Source organism: Rhinopithecus roxellana, chromosome 12 (genome assembly GCF_007565055.1).
Source record: "Rhinopithecus roxellana isolate Shanxi Qingling chromosome 12, ASM756505v1, whole genome shotgun sequence".
Taxonomy (NCBI): domain Eukaryota; kingdom Metazoa; phylum Chordata; class Mammalia; order Primates; family Cercopithecidae; genus Rhinopithecus; species Rhinopithecus roxellana.
In genome coordinates, this window is record NC_044560.1 from 121799212 (window position 1) to 121811651 (window position 12440).

The 12440-nt window shown below is 45.2% G+C and overlaps 1 protein-coding gene and 1 pseudogene across 1 annotated transcript in view; both read right to left on the reverse strand.

Annotated features, from left to right (window-relative positions):
* Positions 1-2205, reverse strand: part of LOC104678252 — a 70407-nt gene extending 68202 nt beyond the window's left edge. Inside the window, exons 1-3 of the mRNA XM_030942363.1 lie at positions 2089-2205; positions 1719-1936; positions 329-614 (exon numbers count right to left, since the gene is read on the reverse strand). Coding sequence (XP_030798223.1) covers positions 329-614; positions 1719-1936; positions 2089-2205 — 621 coding nt within the window. The remainder of the gene's footprint in view (positions 1-328; positions 615-1718; positions 1937-2088) is intronic.
* Positions 2206-5580: 3375 nt separating this feature from the next.
* On the reverse strand, positions 5581-6008 carry LOC104678262 (annotated as a pseudogene).
* Positions 6009-12440: the final 6432 nt, after the last annotated feature.

Consider the following 12440-nt stretch of genomic DNA (forward strand, 5'->3'; position numbering starts at 1 on the left):
TTTTTTTGAAACGAAGAGTCTCGCTATGTTGCCCAGGTTGGAGTGCAATGGCGCGAATTCGGCTCACTGCAACAAACGATTCTCCTGCCTCAGACTCTCGAGTAGCTGAGATTAGAAACTTAGTTTCTCCATCTGTTGCATAAGGTAGTTGGCTCGGATTCTCCCCCAACCTCCCTTCTACTTCGGACACAGCTACACGGTTGGGTCCAGCAGGGAGTCGAGCTGGCAACTTCGGGGCTCAGCACCCCCTCCTACCCCTTGGGGTCCACCTCGGCCCAGTTCGACATGCCCGCCTCCCTCAGATGAGTGGCCCCACCGCGCTGCTCACCTGGGTCAGCCAGCTCGTGCGCGGCCTGGCAAGGCAGAAGTCACAGCTATACCTCAGCTCCCCGCACGCCACAACCGCTCCCAGCGCTCTCCACGCCGCCTCTGACTGACAGCCCAATGGCGCAGGCGCGCGATGGCCGAGAAACTCGATGGAACGCTCTGAGCAGACCCACGGAGAAGGGACGAGCGCCGAGCGATGGATGACGGAGGGGAAGCAAATGTCGCGGAGAGGAGGGGGCGGGGCCGGAGGGGGCGGAGCCACCGAGGAGCATTCGACACTTGTGTCCCTCCGTCCATTAACACATTACCAACCCCTTTTGAGTGTTCTTCCCAGTGCAGGGTGCCAGGAACCCAGACGGAGCAACTCAGCCTTTTTCCTCAGGGAGTAAGTCTATGACTTGGCTCCGAGTACATTCAGTGAAAGAAAGCTCATTGGGAGCCGCAATTTTGGCTAGCTAGTGAAAAAAAATCACCGAATGCTCCTGCAGGGGTTGCCAGGGCTTCCTATTTGTGAGACGTATAACAAGGCCACTCACATTAACTTTAGTCATCAAAATGGGGGTGGCTGGGCATGGTGGCTCATGCCTGTAATCTCCGCAATTTGGGAAGCCGAGGTGGGAGGACTGCTTGAAACCGGGAGTTCAAGACTAGCCTGTGCGAGAGAGACTCCAGTCTCTACAAAAATAAAAATTAGCTGGGTGGTGTGTGCCTGTAGTCTCTGCTGCTCGGGAGGCTGAGGTGGGAGAATCGCTTGAGCCCAGGAGTTCGAGGCTGCAAGGAACTATGATCGGGCCACTGCACTCCTCCTGCCTAGATGACAGAGACAGACGCTGTTTTTTGTTGTTGTTGTTTGTTTTAATTTAGTTTTTATTTCATAATCATAAACTGAACTCTGCAATCCAGTTAGGCATGGAAAGGAACAAGGCAAAAGTGGAACCCAAAGGGAACTGCAGCGAGAGCACAAAGATAAGATACTGCGAGCAGGCCGGGTGTGGTGGCTCACGTCTGTAATCCTAGCACTTTGGGAGGCCGAGGTGGGCGGATTGCCTGAGCTCAGGAGTTCAACATCAGCCTGGGCAACATGATGAAACCCCATCTCCACCAAAAAAAAAAAAAAAAAAAAAAAAAAAAAAAAAATTAGCCAGGCGTGGCAGCGTGCGCCTGTAGTCCCAGCTACTAGGGAGGCCGAGGAAAGAGAATTGCTTGAACCCGGGAGGTGGAGGTTGCAGTGAACCGAGATCGTGCCACTGCACTCCAGCCTGGGAAAGGGCGACAGGGCGAAACTCCGTCTCAAAAAAAAACTGCCAGCAAATGAGGTGAAGGGAGTGCTCTTCTGAGCTACAAAAGGAATGGTCTAGTGGTTAAGATAAAACACAAGCCAAACTTCTTACAGTTGTCCACAGTCAGCAATGGTGATCTTCTTGCTGGTCTTGCCATTCACGGACCCAAAGTGCCCCATGGCCTCCACAATATTCATGCCTTCTTTCACCTTGCCAAAGACCACATGCTTGCCATCCAACCACTCAGTCTCAGCAGTGCAGATGAAAAACTGGGAGCTGTTTGTGCTGGGTCCAGCATTTGCCATGGACAAGATGCCAGAAGCTGTATGCTTTAGGACAAAGCTCTAGTCATCAAATTTCTCTCCCCATAGGTAGACTTGCCACCAGTACCATTATGGCGTGTGAGGTCACCACCCTGACACATAAACCCTGGAATAATTCTGTGAAAGCAGGAACATTTATAACCACATCTTTTCTCTACATTGCTCAGAGCACGAAAGTTTTCTGCTGTCTTTGGAACCTTGTCTGCAAATAGCTCGAAGGAGACGCGGCCCAAGGGCTTGCCGTGGGCGATGTAGAACATGGTGGGGTTAACCATGGCTGATAGTACAGAGCTCCCGGTGGCTGCTGCTTCTGCAAAGCCAAGACCCTGTTTTTAACAAAACAGTAATAGGCCAGGTGCGGTGGCTCAGGCTTATAATCCCAGCACTTTGGGAAGCGAGGCGGATGGATCCCTTGGGCCCAGGAGTTGGAGACCAGCCTGGGCAACACAGTGAAACACCCTCTCTACTAAAAATACAAAAATTAGCCAGGTGTGGTGGCCCACTGTGGGGTCCCAGCTACTTGGAAGGCAGGAGGATCTCTGGATCCCAAGAGGCAGAGGTAGCAGTGAGCCAAGATGGTATCACTGCACTTCAACCTGGGTAACAAAGAGATGGGATCTCTAAGTAAATAAAATAGATATTTAAAAATGACGAATAAATAAAATAATTGCTGTTCTAAGCTCTACGTTTTGGAGTGGTTTATCAAGTTGCACTAGATAACAGGACCAATGACCATTCTCTTTTTCCCATGCGTTCTTGCAATTTCATAAATTTTTTTTTGAGACAAAGGCTTACTCTGTCACCAGGCTGAAGTCCAGAGACATGATCTCGGCTCACTGCAACCTCCGCCTCTTGGGTTCAAGCGATTCTCCTGCCTCAGCCTCCCGAGTAGCTGGGACTACAGGCGTGCGGCACCATACCTGGCTAATTTTTGTATTTTTAGTAGGGGTGGGGTTTCGTCAGATTGGCCAGGATTGTCTTGAACTCCTGACCTAGTGATCTGCCCGCCTCAGCCTCCCAAAGTGGTGGGATTACAGGCGTGAGCCACTGTGCCATGCCTGATTCATCTCTTAAATCTTGAGTTGCTTTACTTCCCTGCCAGCTAAAAGGTAGAGTATGATTTCTGTAATAAAAATAAAGGAGCTTGACTTCATTCAACAATATTTATTCATTTATTTTTAGAAATGAGGTCAGCTTATGCTGCCCAGGCTGGACTCAAACTCCTGGGTTCAACGATCCTCTTGCCTCAGCTTCCCAAGTAGCTAGGACTACAGGTATGTGCCATGGAGGACTGGCTTCAACAATATCTGTTGAGTGCCTAATATATGCCAAGCAGTGTCTTAGATGCTTGGTGTTGCAGATACAGCAGTCAGTGATTAGGACTTGTCATTTTTTCCAGAAGGAGGTCTGCTTAGACCCTGAGAAAAAAAAAAAAAAAGGGACTCATATCCTAAAACCACCTATCTTTGCCTTGCCATGAACTGATTGATCTGGCCACAGGAGGCCTGAAGTCTGACTACCCCTCTATGGAAACATAGAGATATTCCCTCTTTGGTGTTACCTCAACCAAGCTTTGGAAATTACAGCATGGTTTTGAGGTAAGAACTAATTATAAATAAGAAATTGTAAGTAAGAACAGCAGTCAGCCCCGTATCTGCCATCCATTTCAAACCCTTATGTTTAAACTAGCAAATGTTTTTCAAGGAGCTAGAGGGCTTTCTCTTCTACTGTGGAAAGTCATTGAGAGATTTCTTCAATTTAAACTCACTTTAAATTATTCCCTGAGGGCAACAATTCTCAAACTTTTTCATCTCTGGACTCTTTATACTTAAAAATTACTGAGGACCCCAGAAAGCTTTTGTTTATATGGATTGTATTTATCAATATTTACCATATCAAAAATTCTTTTTTTTTTTTTGAGATGGAGTTTTGCTCTTGTTGCCCAGGCTGGAGTGCAACGGCACGATCTCAGTTCGCTGCGACCTCTGCACCCTGGGTTCAAGTGATTCTCCTGTCTCAGCCTCCAAATAACTGGAATTTACAGGCATACGCCACCACGCCCAGCTGATTTTGTATTTGTAGTAGAGACGGGGTTTCTCCATGTTGGTCAGGCTAGTCTCAAACTCCTGACCTCAGGTGATCTGCCTGTCTTGACCTCCCAAGTGCTGGGATTACATGCATGAGCCATTGTGCCAGGCCAACTACATTTTCAAAACAAAAAGTTTAGTGAGATGAATGCCATTGTTTTCACCCTTTTGAAGTCTCTTTAGTGACTGGCTTAACAGAAAACAGCTTGATTTTTCCATTACTGTGATATATTATTTTGGTTTAATTATATCATAAAAATGTGACTTCACATAGATACATAGTTGGTAAGAGATAGAGCTTTTAATAACCTTTTCAGATAATTTTAGATATTCTTTGATACTATACCAAAATTCAACAAGTGGTAGTTTGTTAAAAGTTTGTTGCAATGTAGAATCGGAAATTATATCAATGAACATTTTGTACTTTGTTACAATACTTGCACTTTGAATGTACATTTTACCCATGCATGACCTTGCAACTTGGTATACTAATAATATGTAAAATATTGGTTCACAGAGTTACGCAGATCTTCCTAACGTTGACTTATTATACAATATTTTAAAATCACATTTGTTAATATTACTAACAATCTCATCAGAAAAATTCTTTTTTTTTTGAGACGGAGTCTCGCTCTGTCGCCCAGGCTGGAGTGCAGTGGCGGGATCTCAGCTCACTGCAAGCTCCGCCTCCCGGGTTTACGTCATTCTCCTGCCTCAGCCTCCCGAGTAGCTGGGACTACAAGCGCCCGCCAACTCGCCCGGCTAGTTTTTTGTATTTTTTAGTAGAGACGGGGGTTTCGCCGTGTTAGCCAGGATGGTCTCTATCTCCTGACCTCGCGATCCACCCGTCTCGGCCTCCCAAAGTGCTGGGATTACAGGCTTGAGCCACCGCGCCCGGCCAGAAAAATTCTTAAATATTGGAAAGCTGGGAAACTGATGATGACAGATACAAGTTTTATAAAATTCTAATTTTTGGCCAGGCATGGTGGTTCAAGCCTGTACTCCCAGCACTTTGGGAGGCCGAGGCAGGCGGATCACGAGGTCAGGAGATCGAGACCATCCTGGCTAACACAGTGAAACCCCGTCTCCACTAAAAATACAAAATTAGCTGGACATGGTGGCGGGCGCCTGTAGTCCCAGCTACTCGGGAGGCTGAGTCGGGAGAATGGCATGAACCTGGGAGGCGGAGCTTGCGGTGAGCCGAGATCATGCCACTGCACTCCAGCCTGGGTGACAGAGCAAGACTCCATCTCATAAACAAAACAAAACAAAACAAAAAAAACAACAAAAAACAAACAAACAATTCTAATTTTCTCTTCAAAGCTCAAATATTATCATTGGCAGCAAATACTGTTAGTGGTTTCCCTTGAAGTAACTGGCTCACTTTGTTTATACACTGGCAGGCATAGTTGGTCAGTTGTTCTTTCTTTCTTTTTCTTTTTAATGAAAAACCTTCATTTGCTTTTAGCTATTTCATAAACACCACAGATACACTGGACACAGTTTGTGATGAAACTTAGAAAGATTTCTTTTTCCATAACATAAACATGTCAATCTTTCCCTTTAGCTCCTTCTTCCACTCTCCCTCCACTGTGCTGAAGAGACATTAAGTTCTTCCAGATTTTTGCTTAACTGGGTGGCTTCTGAACTCAATGGACTCTCCAGGTAGGTAATTCCTGCACAGGGCTTTCCTGTCACTGGATCTATGATTTTTCCAACTTTGAAAACAATCTCAGCCAGTTCATGTTTCACATGCTTTGTGGAACAGGTAAAGCTCCGAGAAGCACAATATCCCCAACTGCGCACTGCTGAAGGGCATCATGAGCAAAGTGGGTTTTCCGCTTATTATAATACTTTAATAAATAGGCATCCAGAACAAGCCTGGGCACTCTCACTTTAGCAGTCTTTTGCACTTTTGTCCCAATCACCTTCTCCACGATCCATTTGGCATGGATGGATGAATGAACTACGGACATTATGTGGCTTTGGTCACCTCCACTATGACTGTGCAGCTACCTCCACTTGTTCTTTCAATTAAATATAGTGCTCCATGAAAAAGCAGTAGTTCAACTTGCAGCTCAAACTATCACAAAACTGTTTCTCTTGGAGACAACAATCGTACTTCTTTTGTATGCACAGAAGGGCTAAATGTGTTCTTCCCACCTCATCATATAGAGTATTAAAAAGACACGTACTCAGTAAACTAGGATATTTGGTAGCAAAAAAAAAAAAAAAGAGAGAGAGAGACATGGGCTGGGCATGGTAGCTCACGCCTGTAATCCCAGCACATTGGGAGGCCGAGGCGGGTGGATCATGAGGTCAGGAGTTCAAGACCAGCCTGGCCAATAGAGTGGAACCCTGTCTCTACTAAAAATACAAAAATTATCTGGGCATGGTGGCATGTGCCTGTATTCCCAGTTATTTGGGAGGCTGAGGCAGGAGAATCACTTGAACCCGGGAGGTGGAGGTCTCAGTGAGCTGAGATCACACCACTGCACTCCAACTTGGGCAACAGAGTGAGACTTAATCTCAAAAAAAAAAAAAAAAAAAAAAAAAAAAAAAAAAAAAAAAAGGCTGGGCGCGGTGGCTCAAGCCTGTAATCCCAGCACTTTGGGAGGCCGAGACGGGCGGATCACAAGGTCAGGAGATTGAGACCATCCTGGCTAACATGGTGAAACTCCATCTCTACTAAAAATACAAAAAACTAGCCGGGCGAGGTGGCAGGCGCCTGTAGTCCCAGCTACTCGGGAGGCTGAGGCAGGAGAATGGCGTGAATCCGGGAGGCGGAGCTTGCAGTGAGCTGAGATCCGGCCACTGCACTCCAGCCCGGGCGACAGACAGAGCGAGACTCCGTCTCCAAAAAAAAAAAAAAAAAAGACATGTACTCAGGCCAAGGTTTAATAAAATTAACATAGTTTACTGCTTAATCAAAGACCTTCTTAAGTGTAACTGACTTTGTTTAATTTTTTTTTCTTTCTTTTTTTTTTGAGACAGAGTCTCACTCTTTCGCCCAGGCTGGATGGAGGGCAGTGGCGCGATCTTGGCTCACTGCAAGCTCTGCTTCCCAGGTTCACGCCATTCTCCTGCCTCAGCCTCCCAAGTAGTTGGGACTACAGGCACCCGCCACCATGCCCAGCTAATTTTGTTTTTGTATTTTTAGTAGAGATGGGGTTTCACTGTGTTAGCCAGGATGGTCTCGATCTCCTGACCTCCTGGCTTCAGCCTCCCAAAGTGCTGGGATTACAGGTGTGAACCACCGCGCCTGGCCTCTTTTTGTTTTTGAGACAGAGTCTCACTGTGTTGCCCAGGCTGGAGTACAGTGGCATGATCTTGGCTCACTGCACCCTCCACCTCCCAGGTTCAGGCAATTCTCCTGCCTCAGCCTCCCTAGTAGCTAAGATTACCGGCATGCACCACCCGGCTAATTTTTTTATTTTTAGTGGAGATGGGGCTTCACCACGTTGGCCAGGCTGGTGTCAAACTCCTGACCTCAAGTGATCTATTCGTCTCGGCCTCCCAAAGTGCTAGGATTACAGGCATGAGCCACTGTGCCTGGCCAATTTTTTTTTTTTTTTCTTTAAGACAGGGTCTTGCTCTGTTGACCAGGCTAGAGTAGAGTGGCATGATCTTGGCACCTCTGCCTCCTGGGCTCAAGGGATCCTCCTACCTCAGCCTCCCAAAGTGCTGGGATTACAGGGGTGAGCCACCGCGCCCGGCCTTCATGTTTATTCTTTTTTTTTTTGAGGCGGAGTCTCGCTCTGTCGCCCGGGCTGGAGTGCAGTGGCCGGATCTCAGCTCACTGCAAGCTCCGCCTCCCGGGTTCACGCCATTCTCCTGCCTCAGCCTCCCGGGTAGCTGGGACTACAGGCGCCCACCACCGCGCCCAGCTAATTTTTTGTATTTTTTAGTAGAGATGGGGTTTCACCGTGTTAGCCAGGACGGTCTTGATCTCCTGACCTCGTGATCCGCCCGTCTCGGCCTCCCAAAGTGCTGGGATTACAGGCTTGAGCCACCGCGCCCGGCCTATTCTTACTTTTATTGCAAGTGTATAGGTCTAAAAAATAAAATGACTGTTGTACAGTTTGGTGCCAATGCTTCGATTCATGCTCAGTAAAGCACCAGAAGTTTTACCCACCATTGCTTTGGCACCATCAATGCAAATATCAATACAATGAAAAACATAAATATATTTTAATATTATTATGAAAATAGTTCTGACCTGACAGATCCCCTGAAAGGGTCTTAGGGATTCTCAGGAACCCATGGAGCACATTTGAAAAACTACTGCCTTATGGATTTCTCCTGGCTCTTACTGCTTCTAGGACTTACATTATGGCACTCACCATAAAGGACTGTCATCCTCTTTTCCATGTCTTTATCACACTAGGAGCGCCTTGAAGATAAGTGCTATATCTTATTTGTTCCTGTCTCCCCGGGACCTAGCATAGAACCTGGGACATGCTCAGTGAATAATACTGGATGAATTGAAATCTTACGATTTTCCCTTGACTTCCCATTTGGTGGTGGGAAAACTGGGCTGAGAGCCAGGTTGCTGACAGCATCTCTTCTTCTGAACTTTCCTCCTCACTGTCAATTCATATTATTATCCATGCCTAACCCCATGCTTATTTATTATTATTATTTATTAAGTACATAGGTGATACTTAATAAATGCTTATTAAATACAGGGTATTCCCTGAAATGTTTGTTTCGTCTTGACCTCAATTATTCTCATTTCTTCCCTAAGGGATATTTGTGTGTATATATGTGAGTGTGTGTTTGTGTGTTCATATGTGGTGGGGGAATAAGTTAACAAGGGCAAGCTCTCTGAACTGTGGAAGACAAAAGAAGCCTTTCAAAATTTGGGCCTTGGCTCACAAACACTCTTCCCACGGTCTGCTAGAGATCTCGCTGGGAATTTGCTGGCCACCTCACAATATTCATCTACTCCATTTGGCCAGAGACTTGTCAGTGGGGCGGGGAATTATTGTTTTTAGAGTAGTGAATGAAAGATAAAAATGAAAAAAGAAATTCCACTTCGGCAAACAATTGCAGGTCCTAAAATATTTGCATTTTGTTGATTGATTGAGACAGGGTCTTGCTCTGTCACCCAGGCTGAAGCGCAGTGGCACGGTCACAGCTCACTGCAGCCTTGACCTGCCGGGCTTAAGTGATCTTCCCACCTCAGCCACCAGAGTAGCTGTGACTACAGGTGCCTGCCACTATGCCTCATTAATTAAAATTTTTGTTTTTAGTAGAGACAAGTTCTAACTATGTTGCCAAGGCTGGTCTTGAACTCCTGGGCTCAAGATATCCCCCCATCTCAGCCTCCTAAAGAACTAGGATTACAGGCGTGACCCACTGCACCCAGCCTTGCGCTGTATTTTTGTACATAAACCCAGTAATTGCCCAATAGATCCATGATAAATTAGAGATAAAATGATGCTACAGTATTTAACAAAAGGAACTTGGAAACAGTCTTCATTAATTAGAACTTTAGTATTTCTTTTCAAGCACACAGAATATTCTTCATTGGTGGTTTTAAAGGTCAGAATCTGGGCATTCATGTTCTAAAATGGTGAGTAACTTTTAAAAAATAAGTGATTTGATCAATTTGGTGATTTTTTTCCCCTTTATGGAAAATGACTTTTCAACTGGCTGATTTTTCCCTTGTTTTTAAATTGGAGCCTAGCACAGTGGCTCACACCTGAAATCCCAGCACTTTGGGAGGCCGAGGTCAGAGGATGGCTTAAGCCCAGGAGATTGAGGTTGCAGTGAGCCAAGATGGTGTCACTGCACTCCAGCCTGGGCAATAGAATGAGACCTCTCCTCAACAAGCAAACAAATAAACAAGCAAAATCCAAAAACCATAACACTAAAAAAGAATTACCTTATGATCCAGCAATACCACATCTGGGTATATATCCAAAGAAATTGAAATCAGAATGTTGAAGAGATATCTGCACTCCCATGTTCATTTCAGCATTATTCACAATAGCCAAAATAAGGAAGTAACCTTAGTGTGTGTCAGTGGATAAACAGTACACACACACGCACACACACACACACATGCACACACACACGCACACATACAGAGGAATATTATACAGCCTTTAAAAAGAAATATCTTCTGTCATTCATAACAGCATGGGTGGAACTGGAGAACATTATGCTAAGTGAAATAAGCCAGGCACAAAAAGAAAAACACTGTATGATCTCACTTATATGTGGAATCTAAAAAAAGTTGATTTTGGCCCAGAACCTGGGATGTGGAGGTTGCGGTGAGCGGAGCTCATGCCATTGCACTCCAGCCTGGGCAACAAGAGCAAAACTCCGTCTCAAAAAATAAATAAATAAATTTAAAGGTGGAATCTGAGGCACGGGAAGGTTAAGCAACTTGCCCATGGTCAACAGCTAGTATGTGGCATAGCCAGAATATGGATATAGTCAAGCTGACTCCAAAGAATGTGCTCTTAACTAGTATACAACAGTATATTGCCTCCCCATGGTATATATCCAATATAAGTTTTTCCATAAAGAAAAAATTTTGAGCTCATAAACATGTTGAGGTCTAAAAATCAAAACAATTGAATCCATAGAGATGGAGAGTAGAAAGATGGTTACCAGAGGCTGGGAAGGGGAATGGGGAGATTAGGGGGAGATAAAGATGGTTAACGAGTACAAAAAAGAGTCTGAATGAGTAATGCCTTGTGTTTGACAGCACAACAGGGTGATTATAGTCAATAATAATTTCATTGCACACTTTAAAACAGCTAAAAGAGGTCAGACATGGTGGTTCACATCTGTAATCCCAGCACTTTGGGAGGCTGAGGTGGGCGGATCACCTGAGATCAGGAGTTCAAGACTAGCCTGGCCAACATGGTGAAACCCCATCTCTACTAAAAATACAAAAATTAGCCAGGCATGGTGGCTGGCACCTGTAGGCCCAGCTACTTGGGAGGCTGAGGTGGGATAATCGCTTGAACCCGGGAGGTGGAGGTTGTAGTGAGCTGAGATCGCACCACTGCACTCCAGCCTGCAGAGCAAGACTCTCTCAAAAAACCAAACCAAACCAAACCAAACCAAACCAAACCAACTAAAACGGTATAAACGGATTGTTTGCAACACAAAGGATAAATGCTTGAGGGGATGGATACCCCCATTTACCCTGATGTGACTATAACACATTGCATGCCTGTATCAAAACATCTCACGTACCCCATAAATATATAAACCTACTATGTACCTACAAAAATTAAAAATAAAAAATTATTGGCCAGGCGTGGTGGCTCATGCCTGTAATCCTAGCACTTTGGGAGGCTGAGGCGGGCCGATTGCTTGAGCCCAGGAGTTCAAGACCAGCCTAGGCAACATGCCGAGACCCTAGCTCTACAAAAAAAAAGAAAGAAAGAAAGAAAAAAAAAAGTTGGCTGGGTGTGGTGGTGCATGCCTGTAGTCCCAGCTACCTGGGAGGCTGAGGTGGGAGGATCGCCTGGCCTGGAGGTGGAGGTTGCAGTGAGCCAAGCTTACGCCACTACAGTCCAGCCTGGGGGACAGAGTGACCCTGTCTAAAATAAAATCATAACAAAAATAAATAAATAAAAAATTTGGCTGGGTGCAGTGGCTCATGCCCCTAATCCCAGCACTTTGGGAGGCCGAGGCGAGCTGATCACCTGAGGTCGGGAGTTCGAGACCAGCCTGACCAATGTGGAGAAACCCCATCTCTACTAAAAATACAAAATTAGCCAGGCATGGTGGCACACGCCTGTAATCCTAGCTACTCAGGAGGCTGAGGCAGGAAAATCGCTTGAACCCAGCAGGCAGAGGTTGTGATGAGCGGAGATCATGCCATTGCACTCCAGCCTGGGCAACAACAGCGAAACTCCATCTCAAAAAAAAAAAATTATTCAAAAAAATTTGAACTTTTTACATTAGAAAAGAACATACATGAAATTAAAAGGCAAAGGACAGACTATGAAAACATTTGCAATATCTGACATGACAGACAAAGGGGTTAGGATATAACACCTTAGTGACTTGAGTCAGTAGGCTTTGGAGCTGGCAGACTACCATCCTAATCTCCATCACTTAACCACTTATCCTGGGCAAGTAATTTAATTCCTCGTTGCTCTAGGTTTCTCATCTGGAAAGGGGCATAATAATAAGTACTTACTTCACGGAGTTGTTGAAAAGATAAAACAAGACAGTGAATGTTACACAGCACAGTGCTTTGCTAAGAGGATGATCAGCAACTACCAAGCTTTTATTATTTTAGTACTACGCAAAGGTTGCTAAAAATCATTAAGAAAAATATAATGAAAACAACAGAAAAATGGACAAAAATATACGAAGGTAGCTCATAAAGAAGAAAAATAATGGCTCCATATACTAAACAAAGCAATGCAAATAAAACATAACAATTT